At 47.3% G+C, this 24,746-nt stretch overlaps 3 protein-coding genes across 3 annotated transcripts; 1 reads left to right on the forward strand and 2 right to left on the reverse strand.

Annotated features, from left to right (window-relative positions):
• Positions 1 to 263: 263 nt before the first annotated feature.
• si:ch211-121a2.4 (transmembrane protein 205) lies at positions 264 to 5,463 on the reverse strand. Its single transcript, XM_078945609.1, has 4 exons — positions 5,211 to 5,463; positions 4,785 to 4,940; positions 1,748 to 1,911; positions 264 to 1,670 (listed from the first exon to the last, which is right to left on the reverse strand). Exons 1-4 carry the CDS (start codon positions 5,329 to 5,331, stop codon positions 1,368 to 1,370), a joined length of 744 nt encoding a protein of 247 aa, XP_078801735.1. The 5' UTR covers positions 5,332 to 5,463; the 3' UTR covers positions 264 to 1,367.
• Positions 5,464 to 7,011: 1,548 nt separating this feature from the next.
• dhcr24 (24-dehydrocholesterol reductase) lies at positions 7,012 to 15,243 on the reverse strand. Its single transcript, XM_004067615.4, has 9 exons — positions 14,873 to 15,243; positions 14,013 to 14,168; positions 11,675 to 11,780; positions 11,226 to 11,344; positions 9,032 to 9,295; positions 8,816 to 8,959; positions 8,081 to 8,278; positions 7,837 to 8,015; positions 7,012 to 7,397 (listed from the first exon to the last, which is right to left on the reverse strand). Exons 1-9 carry the CDS (start codon positions 15,101 to 15,103, stop codon positions 7,244 to 7,246), a joined length of 1,551 nt encoding a protein of 516 aa, XP_004067663.1. The 5' UTR covers positions 15,104 to 15,243; the 3' UTR covers positions 7,012 to 7,243.
• A 3,286-nt stretch (positions 15,244 to 18,529) lies between these two features.
• On the forward strand, positions 18,530 to 23,061 carry LOC111947336 (uncharacterized). The gene is made up of 2 exons (XM_078945610.1): positions 18,530 to 19,224; positions 20,502 to 23,061. The coding sequence occupies exons 1-2, from the start codon at positions 18,926 to 18,928 to the stop codon at positions 20,731 to 20,733; spliced, it is 531 nt and encodes a 176-aa protein (XP_078801736.1). The 5' UTR covers positions 18,530 to 18,925; the 3' UTR covers positions 20,734 to 23,061.
• The last annotated feature ends 1,685 nt before the right edge of the window (positions 23,062 to 24,746 follow it).

Below are 24,746 nucleotides of genomic sequence, written 5' to 3' on the forward strand. Positions count from 1 at the left end.
AGTTGGGTCATCTAGACCCACTAAACAGTGCTCTGAACCTGTTTTCTTCAATGATTTGTGATCTTCACTGGTGTCCATGGATTACATGAAATCTTTCCACCTTTATCCACCTTTGTCATGGTAGGGAGAACACGTCAATGTAAGGGGGGGGTCATCTGGACCCCAAAAGATAGCACAGGGGTTATGGTGATTAAAGCTGAAGACTTATTATTTAGTTTACAAAGATGATTTTGTCGACAAATACTAAAAAACAAAGTTGAAAATTGTCTTAAAATCGGCATTTAATGATGTAAAAAACAAACAATCAGAACAATCACCTTCCAACAGACAAACTGATGTTCAGCTTTAAGGACAGACAGGAAAAGGCTGCATTTCTGTGTCGGACGGCCAACGCACAGCATTTCCCAAAGCCTTTCCCTGCCATCAGTAACGGGTTCAGAAAGCAGCAGTTCAAGTCTTTGGCATGAATTCAGGCGTTCATGTACAGATTCCAACACAAACCAATCATTTGACCCACTGGGAGGCGTTTCACACCCAAACAGATTCACCACCAACCACAGAAAAATCAGACAAACTACAAATAAGTCAAGCCCCCGGCCCCCCTACAGTCTCACCTTCATTTCTTCCCCACAATGCAACTTTTGACTGAAACAATCCGTCCAAAATCCTTCACCGCAACATGAAAACATTAAAAGGCAACCAGCTGCATGCTGGGAAATCAGGGAGGCATTTCTCTGGAGCACCTGACCCCTCGGAGCGGGAACTTCTTCCTCCCAGAGTTGCATTGTTTTGGCTTCATGGAGTCACTGCGACCCCAGCGGACGTCTCTGCTGCACACGGCCTTTTTCTATCGCCGCGTCGTTCAGTTGGACTGCAGGCGTCGCAATCGAATGCATCGTAAAGGAACTTAGCATTTCTGAAGCTGGTTTCTGCCTGAGCAGCTGGGGGGGGGGGGGGTTAACCGGCCTTCCTCATTCCAGCAGCAGCAGCCAGAGGAGCTAAAGATAGCTCAACCTTTCCCCTTCCACACTAAACCCAGACAAACCTGCAGGAACCTGAAACTCCACAGTGCTGAATAACACACACTTTACCACAAACCAAACCCTGTTAAAGGGAAGAGCGCGCACGACTACAAAGGAACCCGTGGAGATTTGAAGGTTCCTGCGTCCTGCCAAACACAGTTGAGGCACCGTTCACTGCATGCCGCCCTGACTCCACCAGGTCAACCAGGTAAACCTGATCTCACCGCCAAATCCAACAGACAGATAAAGAAAGACTTCATGAACTCAAGAGTTTCCGCTTCCTTTAGAGAACAGTATGTGGATTTCTGAAGGGTGACGAAACAGTCCAGCAGCTGAGGGCCAACTTCACAGAGCCACGAGGTTCTCGGCCGTGTAGCACAGACTGTAGAAGCTGCAGCCTATGCAGCACAGGTTGCACAGAGACGACAAGAGTCTGTAGAGCCACAGGCGGCTGCTGAGGCGCCTGTACTTCACATCCGTTTCACACAGCTTGGCGTAAGCTTCGCGATTAGACGACAGTCCGATGTCCTGACCGAGTCCGCACGCCTGCTCCACCAGATGCATGTCTGCCATGATTTCTGACGTCATCTGGCCAAACCACTGAGCATTGACAGCCGCGACCGTCACCGACACAAAGAAGATGAAGATCTGGGGGCAAAAGGCGGAGATTCAGGGAAAAAAAAAAAACAGCGCCAAACGGATGGGATGCGGCGGCAACGGCGTACCTGGAAGGCTTCTCTGTCATCCATGGTGTCCTGGGGGTGGTACATGGCAAAGATGGTGAGGTTGAAGAAAGCACAGGCGGAGCCCAGGTGGAGGTAGAACGGTACGAGGCGACTCTGGATGAACCCATACGTGTGTCGGTTCAGGTGGTTGTCCATGACAAAGCCTGAGCAGAAATCAGCCTCTGTTATGGCAGAGTCCTTCCTCCACGCAGGTGAAGATTCTCACAATCAAGAGTTCAGAAAATCAGCTGCTACAGTCTGTAAAAGCACGTCCCAAACGAGCCAAGCATTGGAGTCCACCTGCAGACCCCCAGAGACCAGCTCCAGGCGGCTATGGTTTCTTTATTTTTTTTTTTTTTTTTAACTTGTCCTGTCCAACAGCTGGGCAGACAGATGAGAGCTGAGGGCCTCTTGTGTTGGACATATTTTGCTTTAACAAGAGGGGTTATTAATCTTCAGACAAACCAAAGGTATGACTGAATAAACCCCTTTTGTAATTGAGGCCAAACTTTATTAATTTCAATCATGTCTGAAAATCTTTGGTGTTGGACCGGACGGAAAAGGAAAGAGGGGAAGAAGAGAGAGGGACGCTAGAGAGAGGGGGGGGTAGGGGGTGATAATAGGAGGGGAAGGGGGATAAGACCATGAAGCAGCATACAGCAACAAGTTTACTGGTTGTTAATCATTATGGTAAGGTTCAAATGCAGTACAAAAAGGGCGGGGCCTGTCCACACACACACTCAAATGTTATAAACACACCTGCTAGCTGCAAAAATGTCCACCTGTCGACATGTACACAAAACAGATAGTGTTCACACGCATACTTATGCCTGATAACCAACTAGTGTGAAATATTTCAGTCATTCAGTCATGCAAACTATTAGTGCAAAGGTGAGCTAACACCAGTGCTCAGGTGAGGTTTTATGTTCTTCTAAAATGGATGGTGGAACGTGAAAAGAAGGAGGGAGAGTGCCCAGCCATCCCCACCCCAAGACCCCCACCGCAGCAGCAGCGGCAGCCGGAATCCCCCCAACGCCACACGGGAACCGGCAGGGAACAACCGCCGCCCGGGCGACCAAGCCCACCACCCAGGCCAGGGCCAGCAGGGCCGCCGCAAAGCCCCCAGAGCCAGAGGCCAGGGAAGCACGGAGGGAAAGAGAGCGCCGCCCCAGCCCAACCAGGAGAGCAGCCCCCCCCGCCGCGCCGGGAGAACCCAACGCAGAGCCCCACCGGAGAAGGACGCCCACAGCCCCAAACGAGCACCCCACCACCACCCAGGAGTTCCGGGCATCCCCCCGCCCCAACCCCAGGTACGAGCCAGGACCCCCCAAGGGAGACCCGCCCCGCACTCCAGGCAACCATCCGCCCGGCCCACGGTTGGTCCAGGGAGGAGCGAGGCAGGGGGCCCGCCGCCCCCGCCCAGGAGGGGGGAACCCCGGGGAAAAAAAGAGGGCCCACAAGGGGTGTTATAAATATGGCCCGACCAGGCTCGGCCACAGTTGGAAATTTGGCGGGGCCCAGCACTCAGGAGCAAGGACCAGAACCCACCCCCCAGGGACCAGACACCCCCGGCTCAGATGTAATGTGAACTCCCCCACCGCGCGGAGAGAGCACCGCCGGGCCCAGGAAGCCGGCACCCCGGGGACACGGCCGCCGTTGCAAAGGGGGGCCCGCACCCCCCACCAGGGAAGAGGCAGGGGACAGATGGACCCAGGTCCCACCTTCCTTGCAAATTGTGTGTGCGTGTATGTGTGTTTGAGATGGTGTGTGTGTGCATGTGTGTGTGTTTATGTTGGGATGTATATATTGAGGGGGGAGGGGTGTGTGTACTAAGGGGGGTGCAGTTAAAATTGGCGGGTAGGGCACTAAGGGGACATCTCCTGATTACTCACAGTGACGTCCCCTCACCCTCCCCACCAAGGGGCCCTAAATGTCTAAGGTGCGGTTAAAATTGGCGGGTAGGGTGCTAGGAGGACATCCGCTGCTTGCTGGCAGTGATGTCCAAGCACCCCCCCTACCAAGGGCCCTACATGTCTAAGGTGCAAATAAAACCGAAAGAGGGGGGGCCCACTCCATACGGCAACCATAGGAGGGGGGCCACTGCCTAGTAAACCCCCCCCCCAAGGCTCATCGCAGGCTAAGCCCCCCACCCCCTCACCCTATTATGAGGTTATATGAGGAAGGGAGTAAGTTGGGGACAGCTGATAGACTGTCCCCCGGTGGTCAAACAGCTGTCCCCCGCCCCCCCCCCCCCCCCCCCCCCAGCAAGGGGGCCAGGCCCACCCAGCCCAGGGGCCCCGACACCCCAGGCCCAGCACCACCCCCCCCACACAGAGAGAGAGGAGCCAGAAAGCGCCGGCCCCCCCCCGGAGCAAGCCCAGGCCCCCACCCCCAAACGCCGGCCCTAGAAGAGCTCTGGTCAGGCCTCGACGGGACCGAGGCAGCCAACCGGCCGGGGAAACCGCCGATGGCCTCAGCGGAGACCCCGACCCGTCAACCCCCCCTGCCCCGTACCAATAGTGGACCCCCCCCCCTCCCCCAGAATGCCCCCCCACAGGTCAGGGCCGACAAGACCCCCCCCCCCCCCCCCCCCCCCCGAGCAGCATGGTTTCATGTGAACATAGCTTTACCTGCAGCTGAGAGGAACAGCATGACGGCACAACAAAGGAATTTACACACCCCATAATAATGCTCTGTGCAAACTTGATGAGCAAGCTGTGACAAGTCAGGAGGTCAGGTCACAATCTCTTTAGCGTGTATGTGTGTGTGTGTGTGTGTGTGTGTGTGTGTGTGTGTGTGTGTGTGTGTGTGTGTGTGTGTGTGTGTGTGTGTGTGAGAAGACGTCTATCGTGTCAAACAGCTTGTCTCTCGTCTCCATGGTAACCAGGGTTAATCTGAAATTTCCTGTGTTCCAGACTCAGAGGGTCCTCTTTTCTTTGGTTATTCCTCAACTTTAGGAAGCTTCCTTCATTGGTTTGGAAAAGACCCCCCCCCCCTCCCCCCTTTACCTGTGCCTCCAGGTGTGTCAGATACCTACTGGAAACGAAGGTGACCCAGATCTGCATGCCCCAGTACGTGGAGAGCAACAGCAGCTGCAGCAGCTTGACGGTGAAGGAGGGCTCCTGCTCCGCGGCCATGGTGCTCCTGGCTCCCCCCGGGAGGGACTCGAGTCCTGCGCTTCGGTGGTCCGGAGCTGGAGGAGGAGCGAGCACAGAACGCGCCGGTAACACATCTGGGACAGCAAACCCACTTCCGCGTTGTTCAGGTGACGGAGCTCCACCTGAGGGGGAAGTGTCCTGCTCCCGCAGCGACCCGCACACAAACGCGCTCACTGAGTCTCCACGCAGTCAGTCAAAGTCACCGTCAACAAACTAAGCGGAAGAGCTGCTTCAAGCATGCGCAGAACCCCTGAAGCAGCCCGGTTCTACGCGAACTGCAGAGAAACCGGGACAGAAAAGCTCACCTGAATGTCCACAGCGGCGTTCGGAGTCCACGCAGGACGTGAGGAGATCCGCAGCTCTGCTGTCAGGAGGAGGAGGTCCGACCGGTCCCCCCCCCCTCGTTCTTTTACGCTGTATACACATCGACGTCAGCGCTCAATGCCGCCCCCTACTGCCCCGGACCAGCGCTGCAGCATGGAGTTACCATGGTTACACGCACAGCGCCACCTTTTCCACCTGGGGACCCGGTCCTTCCTCCCGCCAGGAACACCTGACGCTCCTGCCAACCAGTCAGCCAAAGGCCCAAAGGATTGAAATAAACAGACCAGGTCCAATGAACCAAACCAGGTCCAGGGGACCAAACCAGTTCCAAGCAGCCAGAAAACCCAGTAATGCTTTCATGTTGTTCAATACTCCAACAGGGACAACAGAGCCGTTTAGAAACTGTTACACATAGATGTAACATTTACTAAATAAGTATTTAGTAAGCAAGATAAATACTTTTAAGTTAAATATTGTTTTATAAGTAAATATTTAGTTTACAAACTTAATGTTTGTTTTTGTAAACTAAATATTTAATTATATGAAAGTGTTTTTTCACATGTAATTTTCTGACTTGGTGCGGTCAGTCCTGAACTTTCTTTTTGGCCGCACAGACCCAGAGGAAGGTTTAAGTTTAGGATTATGGTTAAACCACCAAATAGTTCCTGATTCTGCAGCTCACCGCTCCTCCAGGAGATGGATGACATGTGGAGAACACACGTCACACACCTAGGAGCGTCTCAGATAACAGGACCTTAAACTTCAAGTTTAATCTTAAATACATACAGCTAACAATAACAGTCAGCTGTTGGACGCTCGTATCTCTTGTGCTATCTTAGATGACCCCCCCCTTCCATTGACGTGTTCTCCCTACCATGGCAAAGGTGGATAAAGGTGGAAAGATTTCATGTAATCCATGGACACCAGTGAAGATCACAAATCATTGAAGAAAAAAGGTTCAGAGCACTGTCTAGTGGGTCTAGATGACCCAACTCCCAATGTTAAAGTGCCTAGGATAGCAGAAGGGATAAAATATGTGCACCTATTACATAAAAACATGGGACCAGCAGCACAAATCAGCCTTTATAAAATTAAATATTTAGCTTTTTAAGTAAGTATTTAATTTGGTGCTAATTGTTTAGCTCCAAATTAAATATTCAGCAAACGTGAATGAACCTGCCGGTAAGTGGAAATAGACTACCAAAGTAAAGGCTGGATCTCTGAACTGATTCGTCATCCATGCATGTATTTGTGCATGGATGACCAGTTGCCAGTCGTGATAAAGATGGACGGGGAGCTGGCATGAAGGCTGTTTATAATGTTATTGCTAGCTGCACGTATTTAAGGTCCTGTTATCTGAGACGCTCCTATGTGTGACATGTGTTCTCCACATGTGATCCATCTCCTGGAGAAGATGTTTCTGTAGCAGAATCAGGAACTATTTGGTGGTTTAACCATAATCCTAAACTTAAACCTTCCTCTGGGTCTGTGCGGCCAAAAAGAAAGTTCAGGACTGACCGCAACAAGTCAGAAAATTACGACACTTTCTTTTAAATAATATTTAGTTTGTAAACTAAATTATTTCATTAGTAAATGTAACATCAATGAATGAATACATTAATTGAAAGGTGAAAATATGCATTTGAAAAATGAAACGTGTTTTTTTTCCTCATAGAACAGGCTAAATAACCAAAAATATTGCTGTTAACATTTGACCGTAGCTTTACAGACGACTCCCCATGAGGGATCAACGCGGAAGAGAACAACTGTGAGCCACAGAAGGGATTTTTAACATTTATTTGTCATTCAAATGTGTTGTAGTAGTGTGTGTCTGGGCTGTGATTCCTGTTGAGAAGAGAACTGAGAAACAACACATTTCAGTCAATCAGCAGTTAGACTGAAACAGACCATAGTTCTCCACAGGCGGCTGAGGCGTTGCTGGTGAGATACCCGTCCCTCTGAGGTGGGGGGGGGGAGTCTGTGCCGAGTCATGCTCAGGCAGGCAGGGGGGGGGTCAGTGTCGGGCAGATTTGCAAATTTTGCTGTAAACCTCTGGGAAAGCATCTTTACAGCCCAACTCCTCCCTCAATCTGTGGTACAGCTGTCCGTCAAACATCTCCCAGAATTCCTCTCGGTCCATGTACACGTCTGCGTAGAGCATCTGGAACCTGCCCATCAGAGGAGGAAGAGGGTGTTAGAACAAACGTCTTCTCCCTAATCGGACCAGAACCACCTCAAATGGATTTATTTATTTGTTAGCATTTCAGCAGCGGAAAAGTCCCACGGCTCTTTGCTGGAGAAACCGTATCTGAAACTTTGCAACCGTTTCCCAGGATTTGCCAAGAAGCTTTTAGTTTTAAGTTCCTAACTCTTGCTTTGGTCAACCTGACCATCTTCAGGTTACTAATGTTGTGCACTGAAGAGGCTGAAAAAGCTCCTCAGATCAAAGGTTTCCATGGAAACACGAGTGCAATTTCAAAGTAGCAACGCTTGCTTTCAACCGTTTTAAAAGTTGACATTAAGCTCAGTGATGCAAACACAGAAGGGATTACTGGGACGTCTGCTAACGTTCTCGTTCAGGAAGTGCGTCGCAGGTTCGAGTCTCACCCGTGACAGTCTCTGACGAACTTCTCCAGCTGCCGCGTGGATGCTTTGGCTTCAAAGTGTTTGACTTTGGGCTCCCCGTACGCCCCGATGTCCACGTACAGCTCCTCCTGGTCCCCTTTGGGGTGCACCATCCCTCTGCCGGGCAGCAGCAGGAACGGGCACAGCCACAGAGGGTACACCTGCAGGGGAGCAGCGTTCAGCCATGTCCTGTAAGCAGCGCTCTTCAGCCTTGGGCCGGCCTCACCTTGATGTCTTGGTGGAAGCGTGTGATGGCGGCCTGCAGATGCTTCATGGGTACCAGCATGTCCTGGACCACATGGCGCTGCTCGTAGAGCCGCCGGATGGTCTCTCCCTGAGTGAGCTTCAGCAGGGAGATCTTAGGAGGGACCATCCAGCCAAAGAGCCAGCGGAAAACGGGATTGTTGCCAAACGGAATGATATCCTGAATGGAAAAGACAAAAGAGCGTAAAGCGGTCTGGAGCTGGAATCACGCTGGAGCTGAGCTCAGGAGGACCAGAACCTGCTGCTCACTTCTTGGTTTGACTGACTCCAGCGCTGAGGTGCTGGACGTCTATCCAGCATTACAAATGCCCCAGCTTTAAAGGGAGAAGCCATCTCCTCCTATTTCCTCATCCTAACAGATCCACATGGAGGCTCTGAGCTGAATGGGGCTGAAAACCAACCGTTTGGCATCGATTGATAGCAAAAGTCCTCTGAGCTGACATCACTATGATCAAATCACTGTCCAGAACCCCAAACCAGGAGAACTTTCACAAAGACATACAAAAGCCAGACTTCCCATCCTGTCATCTCGTCATGAATTCATCTTTTTAAACCTAAATTGTTGAAGCCTTTTTTGGTTTTTCCTCCACCTCCTAAACTACAACTGCAGTCACATCAACTAAACGCCTCCTCCTTCCTGATTCCCGTCTGTCTCAACCCTCTCCTGACGACGGTGCTTCAGCCAGTGCGAGCGTACCTGAAGCTCCCAGAAGATGCTGCGGGTGTGTCTGTGGTAGTACTGCCTCAGAGGGATGTATTCCACCCCGGTGCGGCCCTCCTTCAGGTAACCCTCCACGTGTTTGAAGAACCAGGGTTTAAAGTGCAGGCCGATTCTGTTGATCTGCCGTGGAAGGGCAAAAACACATGAGCCGGGACCAAGCGTGCAAACTCTCCCCGCCCTCGACGCCCTTACTTTGTCCGGCTCAGCATGGTCGGTCATGGTTCCCGTCATGACCACAGCAGAGTCCAGACTGTACTGGAGGCCCTCCACAAACGTGTTCTGCTTGTTGCTGGACGCCTCTGCAAAGCGCCTGCAGATGTTCTCCAGCCCCCTGACCGGCTCCAAGCGCAGCTTCACCCAGGGTTTGGCCGGCACGATTTTGATCTCAGCTGCCACCAGGAATCCCAGCGTTCCGCAGGACCACGGAACGGCGTGGAACAGATCCACGTTCTCCTCCTGTGGGCAGAAACCAAGCGTGAGGCCCGTCCTGTGGCGCCTTCACCGCCGTGACACATTTGATGCATGAATCCAAGGCATTTTGGATTCATGAATAACTACAGTAATGTCAAATGACCAACTCATTTAGGAAGGATTACATCACTAAAAGCAGTTTTTGCCTGAAAGAAAATCAACAGAAAATTGGATTGACAGATTTGATTCCCTGTGAAAATCCTGATGATCAATCTAACTGAAGAGTTGAAATCACTGTGGGACTCGAAGGGCAGCAAATGACGAAGAGGAAGAAGACGAAAGGTGTGGGAAGAGAGGGCTGCCCTCAGCAGGAACCAGTCGGTGGTTCTGGCTCTGGATGCTGCGGGTCAGACGAGGAGGGGCGGGCGCCAGTTTGACATCCTTAGGTATCGTACAACGCGGCTGTGGATTCAGAATCTACCAGCGAGTCGGCCACCAAAGGCCTGAAGCGTTTTTGTGTTTGTGTTACAGACCCTGAGGACGCAAACAGGTCCAGACCTGCTGCAGCCGGGCAGCGTTGCCAGGTAGCGTCAGGGTTTTCCAGCCCAAAAGTCATCTAACCCAAGGCACGTTAACATTGGAAGTGGGGTCATCTGGACCCCACAAGACAGCACAAAGGCTAAAATCCGCCAGGTACTACAAGAAACCACCCAAAAATGTAATTAGCAGTAATTCATCTTCCATTTTGCTGCTGGTCAGAGTAAAACCTGTAATGCTGGACTTCCTCTGGGCTTCATTAACGACCACAGCAGATCAACCGTGAGCTTACACACGCCCCCCCCCCCCCCCTTCCCTTTTTCACATAAACTTTAAAAAACAACCAGAAAAAAGAAGATTGATCATTTATCATCATGATAATTTTTAAGCAAAATAAAAGCAAATGTCTTTGTGAAACATATTAAAGAGCGGCTGGATTTTTAAAAACTTGAATCTAATTGTTCTTTTTAAATAGCCTATTAATAAAATATTCAAATCGACATCAAATATCAGCTGAGATTTACTCCAGAAACTATTTGGTGTTTTCCAAATTTACCAACGGTAAAACCCCCAAAAACTACGACACATTTCTAAACAAATGATCGATTGTTTCTTTGTCACAAAAAGCCTGAGCAGCTTTTTTCCTCACTTCCTGTCTTTTATGTCAGATCTGAACACTAAATTATCGATAGACTAATGTGAAATACATTAACACACGTCATAGAAAATGTCAACAATGTATTACAAATGAGAAATGCTTACATTATCAGCACACACTGAGTAAACTAAAGGCAGGACTGTGAGATCTAGGCTGAAACTGAACCAGAACCGTGCAGAATGCACAGATCTGACGGACAATAAGGATACATGGAAAATGGCACTTCTAGAACAGTTCAGCGGACAGATGTTTATTTTGTTATTAGTTGCTCATGATGGCGAGGACGATGACGGGTGTGGTACCGTCTCACAGGCCGTCCCTGACCGCACGTCCCTGCTCGAAAAGGATTTTGATGAGGAAGAAAAACCCACCCAAACCCGCCCAAAGCCACTTTTGCCGGCAAACTCAGAACCAAAACCACCCAACCTGGCAACACAGCAGCTGGGCTTTCCACCAAGGACAGAGTGAAGGCTGAGGGGTGGGCGGAGTCGAGAGATCAAGTTCGTGACCTTCCCGTCTGAAACCTGAGCCCGCTCCCAGACCCATGGCGGCCTGCTGCTTGGCGGCCTCATGTGGTGAAAACAGTAGAAACTTTTCAAATGACTTGATTTATGACAGTCCTGTCAATCATCAAAATGCTTCCATTACATTTCAAGGGTGCAGTTATCCTCCCTGTGAGTTAAAGGAGGTCTGCACTGTTTGCTGGGAGTTCCTCTGTTTGCGCTTCTGCCTGAATCTGCAGTTCGATTCCCTGCGGTGGAAAACCCCGGCGGGACGTACCTCTGAGCAGCGCACCAGACTGCCATCAGCGAGAACCAGCTCGTACGCCACGCAGATGTGCTGGAACAGTCCATAGATGTGGGAGGAGGACTCGATGCCCGTGCCCATCACCAGCCCACCTGGGACAGCAGAACGCAAACACGTAACCCAGAGGAGACACACACACACACACACAAAGACGGACAGGAGGGGCTGCTGCGTGGACGGCAGGATAAATGAATGCCTGATGGGAAAACATCAGACGCTGATGAGCAGTTTATGGCAACAGGAAATCCATTATGAAACCCAATCCAGGGGGGGCTTCCAGCCATTTCCTCCCAGTTTCATCCTTTCAGCTCCATCAGTCACGTAACACAATTACAGCTTCTGCTGAAGCTCTGGACAGGATGCAGCTCCCGGGGGGGAACATGCTGATCACACTGAACTGCACTGGAAAGCATCCCTCATACCCACGGTGAGGTCATCCAGCTCCGGCAGCACCGGCAGCGTCCAGCCCATGCCGTTGAGAAGGGCCGTCACTTGGCCCATGTTGGCCAGAGGCTCAACTTTCACCACCTGAAACACAACGTCCGGCCAGTGAGAAAAACCCCCCGCCTCGGAAAAAAAACTGATGTTTCATCAGAACAGGAGAAAAAAATGACATCAGCAAGGAAAACCCCCAATGAGGAGAAGAGAGGACTCCTCATGGATGGCGTCAGCAGCTCCGTTAGGCTCCTCCTCTCTCGGATCAGCTCCTCGTGGGGCGTTTGGGTTCATTTGGTGTAGAACTGAAGGTCAGAACTCTTTCATGGATTCTGATGGAGCTGAACAAGCCTCACGGTGCAGCTGACGTCATCCGCTAACAAAGACCGTTCTTCTGGTCTCACGAGGACGGGAGCTTCACACTGACTGTATGAGACAACAGGACTGACCCCCCCCCCCCGGCTTTTCCAACAGGAAGCCAAAATCCCACAGACGGAAAAGATGATACAACAAATCCACGGATTGTTTTTCTCTCCAAAACACTTTCTTGTGTTCTTGCGTCTTTGCACTGGCTTCCTGTTCATTTTAGGATTCATTTTAAAATTTTAATGTTCGTTTTTAAAGCTCTACACAGACTGGCCCCATAATACACCTCTGACCTCATTCAGATGTACAAACCAGGCTGGAAACTAGGGGAGACAGAGCTAAGCAGTGGAACCACTGCCTCCTTGTGTCAGAACGGCGCCCCCTGTGGAGTGCTTTTTTATTCTCTGGCTTTTCACTAGGGGTGTAAGAAAAAATGGATTCGGCAATATATCGCAATACGTCATTTGTCAATACTTGTATCGATTCAAAATGCTGCCAGATCGATATTTATTTAATTATTTCTGAGCCTCCTTCAGCGTCTGACTCTTGTTGTCCACTTCACCCTCCGACCGCTAGTTGGCAGCAGAGAACACGGAGCCTCTTTGAGCAGCTCTACTCTGCACAAGACAACAGGAAGACTGCAGCCAGAGGCAGCTTGTGCTGTTGTTATGAGACATGAACTATTTAGTTTTTACTTGAATGGATACCAAACAGAAACTCTGAGCCATGTTGCTGCCAGTAAGCTATGAAAACGTGGATTGCTGTGCTTTTTAGCGGCTCAGATAAATAAGATAGACAATGAAGCACGGCAGCAGCTAATAGGCTAATGTGCTTAGCATCTGCTAACATGCTAGCAAAGCAGGCTAAAGTTCTGCTGAACCTCAAAGCAATGGATTCTAGTTTAGGGACCTGATGGATCAGAGGGATGTGTACAATGCTCTGAAAAAGGCTGACATTGTGGTGATCAGCGCTACCAGTTTACTTCCGTGTGTGAGAATAGTGGCTGCAAAGGTGCAACCGAGCAGAAATGTAAACAAAGCCCCTTTTTTTGTCACATTAAAGCAACTTTCCTCCGTTCTGTCATGCTGCCTCTTCATCACACTTTATTGTTTCTGGAAAGAATCAGTGTGTCCTCCCCACTCTTTATTTTTAAAGCACCATTCAGGCTCCTGAACTGTTTAAAAGCACTAGAGAAGCTACATTAATGCTGAAAATAAACAGCACTTTATTTCCCCAATAGAAACTTATTGGTTAAGGCTCATTCATTCTTTGTTATTTCTTACACTTAAAAAAATATATATATATTTTAAATCAGACAATGTTGACTGTTCCCTTTCTATATTTTAACTTACCAAAATAAAAGCACTATGAATTTGCTTTGCTAAAGTCAACTTATATATGAGATACAATTGCAGTGCTTAACATTGTTATCATTAAACCGAATTTGACCATTTTATTACCGTGGAAGACATTAAAATTCAGGTTGAGTTTCTTCAAAGTCATATTTAAAAAAACAGAAAGAAAACAAGTTTTGGTAAAATATCGGGATACGTATCGTATCGCAGGGCGTGTATCGGGATACGTATCGCATCGCCAGACTACTTTTCCCACTGCGTGAGTTCTGTGGTCCTCTGTGTTTTATCTTATTATTGTGCATTTTATTGTTGCATTTTCCTTGTTTCTAAATTTTAAATCATTTTATCTAATTCTAGTCTCTGCACATCACTTTGGAAACTGTTTGTTCAGGAAATGTGCTGTATAAATAAAGTGGATTGGATATTCGTAACCAACACACACCTTTGTATTGAACTTGTTCGTCAGACGTCCTCGTTTGTTCACTGTGTGCTTCGGGATAGATGATCAATTAAGGTGAATCCAGGTCGACTTGAATGGAATCAGGCCATTTCAAGGACAGGGATTGTGTGTTTTGACAGATGTGTGACTGCGTGCCTGCCTCACCTGCCTCTTTGTGTCCACCTCCAGGATGTCCATCATGTTGATCAGGATGTTCTTGTGGGTTTTCTTGTACTTGCCCACTCTGAGAGACACGGTGAGCCAGCCTGGTCGACCGGTGCACATGTGGCTCTTTGCTCCATCCTTCCTCCACTCCCGAACCTGAAGCAGGTCAGAAAGCAGAACCTTAAGGACCCCCCCTCCACCTTCAGTCTGACTGAGGAGGAAGAAGCAAATCTACACAGCAGGAACCTAAACGCATTTGGAGAACAAGTACACTCAAAACAAAGCAATGACTATAATATTCAACACAACTGGGGACATGTGATTGAGAAATTATAAGTTAACAAATGCTAGAAAGGATGATTAGAAAAATTAAACAAGAGAAAAATTAAAATGACTCATTAAATGGTGAAGTACAGTTGGATGGTTGGCTTTGGGAGGACATGGTGTAAAATTAATGTCATTCAGTAAAAGGTAAATTGACCATTTTCTATTGTTTTATATTAAAATTAAAACAGGTAATTATATGCTTAAAATGTATTACACAATTAGTTTTAATGGACTATTCATGAATCCTCTCATAAAAGCACAATTATAAAAAATGTGGAGTATAGATTCAGGGCGGTAGTGTGGGTGAATATTATCTTGTCTAATTATATTATTAATTATTAATATTAATTATATTAATATTAATTATTATATTAATTAATTAATATTAATATAATTATTATATTATCTAGTGTGGGTGAATATTATCTGTGTATAATATCTAAGAGTTTCTATACTTTATTATCGATGGAACCCCGCGAACCCTCCAGGCGTCACCTGAGGTTGAGGGCGCATCTGCGCACGCGCGTACTCACCTGTCGCTGGACGTCTCTGACGCGCTGGTCGTGCAGTTTGGGCGCGGAGCACATCTTAAAGATGATCCACGCGCGCACATAATAGTACACGTCGAAGATGACAGAGAGCGGCAGCAGGAACGCGCAGACGAAGATCCAGCGCTGGTGAACGAGCACGTGCTCCAAACCTCGCACTCTGACCCACAGCAGCAGCAGAACGGCCAGAACCCCCCCACACAGCAACGGAGCCATCTCTGCTGCAGGACGCGACTGTGCGGGGCCCGGTTCCGTCTGACACAGAGCTGCGGGCAGAGTCCAGCCCCCAAACCCACGACCCGATCACCCTCTCGCGGCGATAGGTGAGCGCGAGGGGTGGTCGGGCTGCCCCTCCCGCCCTCCTTTCGGATTGGCTGAAGTGTCTGATGGGCGGGGACCTCACTCCTAAATGCTGATTTCATTGGTCAAGTCTGAGTCTGTGATACCGTGGTTTGACCAATCAGGAAGCGCCGTCAGTGTCAGGCCATGCCGCCAGTCCGCGCGTGGGACAGGGACGCAGCTGTGCGCATCCAGGTGAGGCTGTTACCTGACGGGCAGTAGAATAAGAACTGACGCGTCTGTGATCCTCAAACCCGAACGTTAACCGGAGAAACCGAAACCTACAAGAACTAATTCTAGTCTTAAAGACCCGCTCCAATAAAAACGGTGTTTTTGGTGTTTTTAATGGGTTTTTGGGACATTTTCCTTATAATATGAATCTTCTGTTTTTAAAGCGCCTCTCAAGGAACTCATGGACACTGAACAAAAAAAGTCAGTCGGTTCAAAAATATTAATTAAAAACAATAAATAACAACTGACAAAGAATCTAAAGCGAATCAGAATGAAAACTATGGCGTTTCATATCTGCCATAAAGTGAAAGGCCGTAAAGACAACTGAGCAAACGAGTTTTGAGTTCAGATTTGAACGTTTATAAAGAGTCTATGATACAGAGGTCTTGGCTTCCTGTGGTAATGAGTCGGGCCGGAGGAACAGAGAGGTGGACAGAAGAGAACGAGAGGGGGATTTAATATGGAGTAGGTGGGAATGATGAGGAGGAGCCAGGTTATGGAGGGCCTTAAAGGTGAACAGCAGGAGTTTGAATTTGATTCTGGAGGTAATGGGAAGCCAGTGCAGCTGGTGGAGAACCGGGGTGATATGACTGAAGGAGGAGGTTCTGGAGATGCTGCTGAGTTCTGGACCAGTTGAAGCTCATTGAGGGTCTTTTGAGGGAGACCAAAGAGGAGGGAATTCCAATAATCTAAGCAGGAAGTGACCAGACTGTGGAACAGACAGAAGGAGAGTGGGCGGTGAGGGAGGGGCATAGGCGATTAATGTAAGTAAAAATGGGCAGACCGAGCAATGTTATTGATATGAGACAGAAAAGATAATGAACTATCCAGGATGACACCCAGACTCTTCACCTGCGGGGAGGGAGACAGAAGATGAGTCACTGGAAAGAGTGAAACTTGTAGCTTTGAGAGGGTGGATTTTGAACCGACAAAAAGTTGTAGTTCGGTTTTACCACTATTGAGTTTCAGAGAGTTTAAGGTGAACCAGTTTTTGATTTCAGATGGACAGGAGGGGATGGAGGAAGGTGGAAGAGAGGAGTCAGGTTTGCTAGATACATAGAGCTGGGTGTCATCTGCAAAACAATGAAACTTTATTTTAAATTTACGGAAAATCTTGCCAAGGGTTACAGGACTTAAAAAAGAAGAGGACCAACGACAGAACCTTGGGGCACACCAGAAGAAGGCTGAGGTTTCAATTATTTAAATTGAATGAATTGGGTCCTGAGAGACTGGATTGGAAGCAACAGAGGGGGGTGGAGGGGATGCAGATGGAGGAGGAAGGTGTGAGAAATGGTATCAAAGGCCGCACTCAGATCGAAGAGGATGGGAATGGTGAGGAGGCCAGTGATCTTCAGCAGGGCAGTTTCAGTGCTGTGGGAGGGGCAAAAACCAGTCTGCAAAGGTTCCAGGAGATTATTTTGTTTAAAGGGATCCTAAAGTTGGGAGGCAACTATTTTTCTAGGATTTTAGAAATCAGGAGAAGGTTAGAAATTGGACGGAGATTACTAAATAAATTGGGAACTGAACCGGGTTTTTCAGGATATGTTCAACAGCTGACGTTCTAAAACGTTATAGGACAATACCAGATGGTAGTGAGGAGTGAATAATGGCGGAAATAAGCAGAAGGAGATGAGGAGACAGGCTAAGGGAGGGGATCAAGATAACAGGTGGAGGGTTTGGATTTTAAGATGAGGGAGGAAATTTCATTGTGATCAGTTATAATAGACATTTATAAATTATCAATATTAATAAAAAAAACTACAATCACCAGGCCAAAGTCTCCCTGCTCTATTCTGATGCATCCACTGTCAGACAAATAGATCCATGAACGTCTTTGTTTTCTTCCTTCGAGCTGGAATCTGTATATAAACTGTACGGCTGGATTGCTCTGATATTGCCGCCATTTTTGTTGCAGCGCTAACATTAGGCTGGAGTTGTGAGCATTGACTGGACAGTATAAAACTGGACAATCAAGCGTGACACCATCCAAAAAAAAAAAAAAAAACTTGATTCCAGCTTTAACGAATCAAAGTCGATGCAGTCGCCATTTGTCTGCGATATGTTGGAACCAGATGTCCTCAGTAAGCCGTGATTGGTCCATCTACATTTCTATGGCAACCACTCTCTCCAATCAGGAATGATCGTGTTAGAAGGCCACGCCTCTTCTACTGAAAGTGACCAAGGAAGAATCTGCCAATCAAATACTTCCAATGTGAAAGGCCACCTACTTATATTGAGGCATCTGATTGGTCACTTTTTAACTTTTATAATTTGTACTACAGCAAAAATAGGAAAAAATAAGGATTATCGAGAAGATGGTTAAAAAAAAGGCACCAAATCAAGAATATTTCTTCTGACCAATATTTCTCTATAGAAGTCTACAGGATTTCTGCCTTTTGGGATCAGCGGGTGCTTCCTGTTTGGAAGACAACAGTCCAATTGTCCTTCACTGTCAATGGTTGTGAGGGGCTGTAAGCTAGTGGGAGAGAGTGCAAACAGATGGATGATGGGAAATGAACACAGATTCACTCTGCGCCAGCAGTCCCACCCACAACTCAGAGGTGAATTTCTGCTGAAGTCCTGCTGCTCTGCAGAAACTATGTCCTAGAACAGCACAGGCTAAAAACAGCCTCTGTTAGTGACATTAAAGGCTTTTCTATTCTAACTTATTTTTGATTGTAGTGGACGCAGCTCCATATCAACAAGAACCAAAATGAAGGGCTCTATACAATCCTTCAGTCCCTCTTTTCTCTGGACTTCCCTGAGCAGCCTCCCATCTGAAAACTGCTCCACATTCACAGCCTTTCAGACCAGAATGAGAATGCCAGGAATAGACGGCCGCTCCATCAGCGTGAATTTATTCCTGATGATAAACCAATCGATGACATCTGTGTGGAGGTTCAAAGTGTCTGACAAATGCAGGCAGAAATGTCGGCGCTTGTGTCTAGTTTGTCCATAAATGCTCAGAGAAATTGCTTTGACAAACATCCCTGCTCTCTCCTCTCCCTCCTCCACACACACACACACACACACACACACACCCACACTAAAGTGGTACCCTCCGAACACATTAGACACAGAGAGGGTGGGGCGCCACTAAAGATTTCTTAATGGGCTCTGCTGTCCTCTTGTCCATCTTCCTTGATGGTAAACACGCAGCTTCTCCACTCTGGCCTGAAGGACGCTAAAGCCTTCCTTCTTTTTCCCCAACAAAGCATCCCTTCTCAGACTTTTGGACGGGACCTCAAGGACTGGCATCAGGACTCGAGGATTAGGGGAATTCGATCAGGAATGTGATTGGAAACGATGGGAAGCAAACCAAATTTCTGCGAGGAATTACTGGTTGTGGGATCTGATCATTAGTGTGACTTTTGGTCTGTATGGGGAGCGATTTCTATGTTAGTGTCTACAGGAGAGTGGCACCATCCAGCTGTGTACAGCAGTAACATCTGAGAGTGCTGGAGGAGGATGCCTTCCCTGCATCATGGAGCAATCTTCATCGGATCCTTCCTCATCGCGACCGGGGGCTCCACAGCCTTCATGGTCTCCCAGCAGAACCGGCTGCAGGCTTTTTCCCTCTGCTGTGTGGTTCTGGGGGTCCTCATGCTCATCCTCGGGTTATTTTGGGCCATGAACAACAAAAATGCAGCAAACTACAACCATCAGGAGTTTGATCCAGAGTGTCCTCATTACCCGTATAACGGCCAGGCCCTCTTCTCCCCCCCAGGAAACCGGTTTCCAGAGTCCCAGTCTGTGTTTCTGCCCAGGTGGGTAAAGTTAAAAAAAAGCTACAGATGTCAGTCGTTTTAAATGTTGTGAGAAAAAACGTAAAGAAGTGGCCAAGAATGATTTGGGTTTACAGGAAAACAGTAGACGTTTTCCTGTCGGTCAGTTTGTCCTTGTCAGCGATGCACAAAAAATGTCAAATAATTTGGCGTGCAGATAGAAATGTGCCAGATTTCTGTTATGAATCGTCAACATTTTTTCCTTATTATCAGCTTGGTTAATTTGACCCCAGCACCAAAGTGCTTTATGGGCTTTTCATGAGTCACTGCTCAGGCACGAACCCAAGCTGCACATCCTCATGTTTCCTGATGCTGACGTTTGATTTGGAGCCTCAGCTTTGTCTTTGGAGTCATGCCGTTATGGGATGCAGACGCCGCACGGTCCTAGAACCCGAGAACACCGCGAATCCACGAGGCAGCAGCTCTAACGCTCATCTTTGTGTTCCAGGAGATTTTCAGCTACGTTGATCAGCGACCCGTTCTAACCTGTTCATCTGTCTGAAGTCAGTGGATTAGCAAATTCTTCAGCCCTCATCAATCGACAGACCAAAATCTGTTCATATCAAATGAAATCTCTGCAGCAAATTAAGAAGTCTTCAGAGAGGCGTTCAAATCTTTCCAAAATACAAAGTCAGTAAAAACTGGAGAAAAACTGTCTCTACCTTGGAAAACATTTTCCTTTGAGTGAAGAATGAAATGTTAGTCACTGATGCACCACAGAGCATAGAATCAAACACAAGCTCTGTTGTTGTGCTGTTCAAATGCAAAGAGAAGTGTTCAATTCTCCCTATAGACTGGAGTCAAATTTAACTGAAATGCTCAGAAAACTCACCCTGAAAATCTCGTAGTCCCTCATTTTGCAGTTTTTTTAGGCTGACATGAAGGAATACATTTCTATAATGAGAGATATTAGAGAGACAGGTGGATTTTCATCCGCAGTAGAGCATGGCTGACTCAAACGTGGGTTTTTTTCTGTCTTTTTCCATTGAGGTTACCATTTGGCTTCTATTTTTTCCCCTCACAACTCAGTTTAGATGGTCTCTGTCCAGGTTTGTGCCGTTCCTCATGCTGTTTAACGTCTTTTTCAGGGTTTCTGCTTTAATTCTGCGTCATTTTAGAACCTGTTGCTCCTTCCTTCTGCCTCTTCATGGTTTCCGTTATGCTCCTCTGCTTTAGGAAACATTTGGGGAAATAAAACACTAAATAAGTCATGATAGCAGAACTAACTGCTTTCCCACTGGTGTCTAACTTGTGTGCAGGACAATGGAGCAGCACAGGAGAGGTGGAGAGGATTTTGATTATCCCCCCATGGACTCTGCTGGTTTTAGTCCAACGCCCCACCCTGCTCTGTGGATGGGACCTCCACCTCCCTATGAAGTTGCCATTAAGACCACATGCAGCTCTACACACCTGCGGCGGGCATACTCAGACACACACCTGGCAACAGAACCCTTGTTCGGACAATCCAGAGAAATCAGCTTTGAGGTGTGACTGAATGAAGATGGCTTCTCACCGTTTCTGTGCACCGGGTCAGATGACAGAGGGGCAGCAGTCTGCACAGTAGTTTTATTCTTCACATTGGGCATGTTCATGTCTCTGTTCTTGCATGCTTTCCTGAAAATTCCGTCCAGGTGTTCATCGCTAAGGCAAACATTGACAATAATGCCTGGTCCTGTCTGAGAAAAACGAGGATTTCAGCCGACAGGCAGCTTATAAAAAATCAGGAACAAGTTAAAGTGATAGAGACGTCAAAACACTGCTGGTCTCTAACGTTGCAAACATGCAGCTGCACTTTGCCTGGTAGGTTGCACTGAAAATGTAAAGTTGTCACATCACATCCTCACATCATGAGCCTCTTTTGTAAACCTCTGATCCAGGAAATCTTGAGAGAACTTGGAGCATGCTCAGTGAGGTCAGTGAGCTGCATTTGAAGGCTTTCAGGTACCTGTCAGGTAAATCTCTACACCCTTGTGTACATTCATCTTTGGGGAAAACCATACAAATATATGAGCTGGCAGGCTTCAAGTAAAAGTAAAGTTACTACTAAATACTACTCACGGGAAAGAAGCAAATGTCCTGATTACTCCAAAGAGACTAAACAAATGTAAAAAATCCCCAACCCAGACCAAAATAAAAGTTGTTTGAAATGTATGACTAAAAATCCAAATGTTGACTTTCAAATGGATCAATGCCGTCAGGAATCAGGCAGATAAGAATACAAGGCCCAATTCTGGGATTTCTAAATACAATGATGAGATAACTTATCAAAGGGCCAGCTTTTAAGCGTATTATAATGTTTATTCCTCACTGTAAACAATCCCAAAAACGGTATTTTGATCCATTTATGCATTTCTGAGGAAGAGTCTGCGCTGCAAGCCCCGCCCCCTGGCCAACACAAACACCCACTTTCTCCATGGAGCTAGCGGTGATCGGCTAAACGTTTTCATTTTACATGCACAATATGCACATTTATCTTTGCAAAAGTTCAGATGTTTGTTTTTGTGGGCGAAATCCAGACACACTACCGAGGCTGACTCTAGGATGACATCACGAAATAGGCGGCACCCAAAGGGAGCGATAGGCGGAGCCTCATAGATCGAGTCGTCTTACTTCCAGGTTGGAAAAAAGCTCAGGATAATAACAACTCATATTTCATTAAAAAAACTAATTTTTTGTGTTCCAAAGGTAATATATTATCATGTATATGAATATAGTTTACTATAAAAGGCTTAAGAAAAGCATAATAGGGGGCCTTGGAAAATAACTACTGTAGTCTTTTTATTCAGCAATCGGTTCATTTCTGTTTCAAATGTTACATGAAAGAAATAAAAGATGTAGCCAATGAGTAGTAGAGGTTTTTCTATCAAAAATCTACTGGAGGGAAAACTACTCTCAGGAGTCTCATTTTGACAATAATGTACTTAAAAGAATGTAACCGAGTACACGTGACCGTTTGCTGCTCAACTCTGGATAAACGGAGGCATTAACGAATGACCAGTTTAGTTTTTTAAAGTGCTTCATTCCGGAAGCTCACTGCACAGGACTGAAGCAATATTTCAGATTTTCCGCCTTAGAAAACGGGAGGATGCGGTCATTCTAACCGTTAATTCCATGAACGTTTAGGGCGGAGCTAAGTACTGTGATACATTTTGGATGAGTCAACAGGACCAAAACAAAGATTGGAGGTCTTTGCCTTCCCAGAAGACTAGTAGGCAGCAGCTTCACTTCAGTACCTCTGATTTGAGGTGCTGGAGCTCCGTGAAACCTGCGGAGCCTGAAATGATGTCAACACCACCACCCCCACCACCCCTCCCCTGAATAGACTTCACTTCACAGACTTGCTGAGTTTTAACCTGCGTTGTTCCCTGATTTTTGCTGTTTCCCCGGGGAATGATAGAATTTAAACAAATGGGTTCAAAGGAAGAGGAGGGTGTGTCATGTGATCAGCTTCCACCACTGAGGGAGCAGCTGCTGAAGTCAAACCGTGACTCTGCAGGGATCAACATTAATCTCCTCAGGAGCCTTTCATCTCTCTGAGCCCGTTCAAGACCGATGCAGTCGTTTTGGGTCATTATTGGTGTGTTGAAGGAACATGTCCATGTCTTCAGGACGTTTGCAGGCTCATGTTATTCCGCACCTACTTTGAATTTTCACAGCAGAAGCACAACTGACTCAAAGATGAATCACGAGAACCAAAGGTCTTTGCATTATACCTACATACGCATGCATGTGTGACTGGCAGCTTTATTAATGGCAAAGTGGATGTACAGGACGTTGACGAGTGTACTGAACTTTGTATAATAAATGGAAGCTGCAGGACTGTGTCTGACATTTGATTGGAAAAAGGTCAAAGCAGAGACTTCATCCTCGTGCTATGATTTAGTTTGAACCAAGAAAGAAAGTGCGGTCTGATCCAGGAACCATGTATGGCCTCAAAGCGATCGGGAGCGAAAGGCCCTGGGCAGAGATGAGTGAGAGCCTGTCCTAACAAGGACCGGGACTCCCAGACTGATGCATACCTTATGGAGACAGATGGAGTCTGAGGTTTAACATCACTGCACCACGTTTCCACAACAGCCTGTGAACATCCCTCCCTCTTTCCTCTTATTTTTGCTTGTTTTGCAACATGTCAACTGTACAGATAATGTTGTATTTTTTACACACTTCTTCCCCATCAATGAGGATGGTGATGAAAAAGCAGCAGATTATTTCATCCATCACTCCATCTGTCCGTCCTTCCATCCATTTTCAGAACCCGCCGAATCCCTTTCAGGGTCCTGGAGTTGCTGAAGCCAACCCAGCTGCTGTTTTAAGCCAAGGCGAGGTACACCATGAACGAGTCGCGTCTGTCGCAGAGATTTTGCAATTTGGTTAACTTACTTTAGAAGGGGTCAACTGTCCCCACTTTAGCACTTTTCTGGTTTAGTTTTTTTTTATATTTTATGTTGACAAAAGGAAGTAAAAATGCAGTTAACCCTTGTGCTATCCTAGGCACTTTAACATTGGGAGTTGGGTCATCTAGACCCACTAGACAGTGCTCTGAACCTTTCTTCTTCAATGATTTGTGATCTTCACTGGTGTCCATGGATTACATGAAATCTTTCCACCTTTATCCACCTTTGTCATGGTAGGGAGAACACGTCAATGGAAGGGTGGGGTCATCTGGACCCCATAGGGTAGCACAAGGGATAAGACTAAGAAAAATCATGGGTAACACCAAGCAATGGAACAGTTTGGAGCAGAGGAAGAAGAACAAAGGATTCAACTGAGAACCAAACATCTGGGTTCCTCTTTGGGGGCAACACTGATGTCAAATGTAAAATTCAAAAGATGTACCTCTACAGTAGTACACCTCACTGACAAGAACTTCAGACACAGTCCCACTGTAGTTCCCACTGTAGTCTCATTGATCCCTTTGTGGTGTTTCTGCATTTGTCCTGACAGGGACATCCGTCCCCCACCCAACCAGTGAGTCTTCCCAACTGTTGGTGGAAGTTTGTTGATGTTTCCTTCATCTATCTGACATGCAACAGACACGTACATGTTCACAATGTAGTGTCGTTTACGCCTCCTCTGGTCCTTAGAGAATGAGCTAATGATGAATCCTGGAGCCTTCTCTGTGACAGAACCATCTAACGACCCCATCACGTGGTTCTTGTTTGGGATGCAGTTAAGGGGAAGATTTTTGAAAAAGAAACAAAAGTTTATTGATGCAACATGTTGGTTTGGATGGACTGATGATGGTAAATAGTGGCGCCACAGACTCTCAGCTTCATGCAACAGAAAAGAGAATCTCAGAAGAGATGGGGCCAAATGGACAGGAGCCATGACCCACCCACCGCGCGTTCTGGAGCCTGTTTTAATGAGGCCGTTCCTCCGCAGAGGGGCTCCTGCCTCCCCCAGTAGCTCTGAACTGAGTCTGCATGTAAACAGATGCAGAAGGACAGAGCTCAGACCGCCCAGCCCTCTGTTCCTCGTCACTAAATCCTTCCTCATCATGAAGA

This window comes from Oryzias latipes, chromosome 4 (assembly GCF_053564925.1).
Source record: "Oryzias latipes strain Hd-rR chromosome 4, Olatipes_Hd-rR_3.1".
NCBI classification, from domain to species: Eukaryota; Metazoa; Chordata; class Actinopteri; order Beloniformes; family Adrianichthyidae; genus Oryzias; species Oryzias latipes.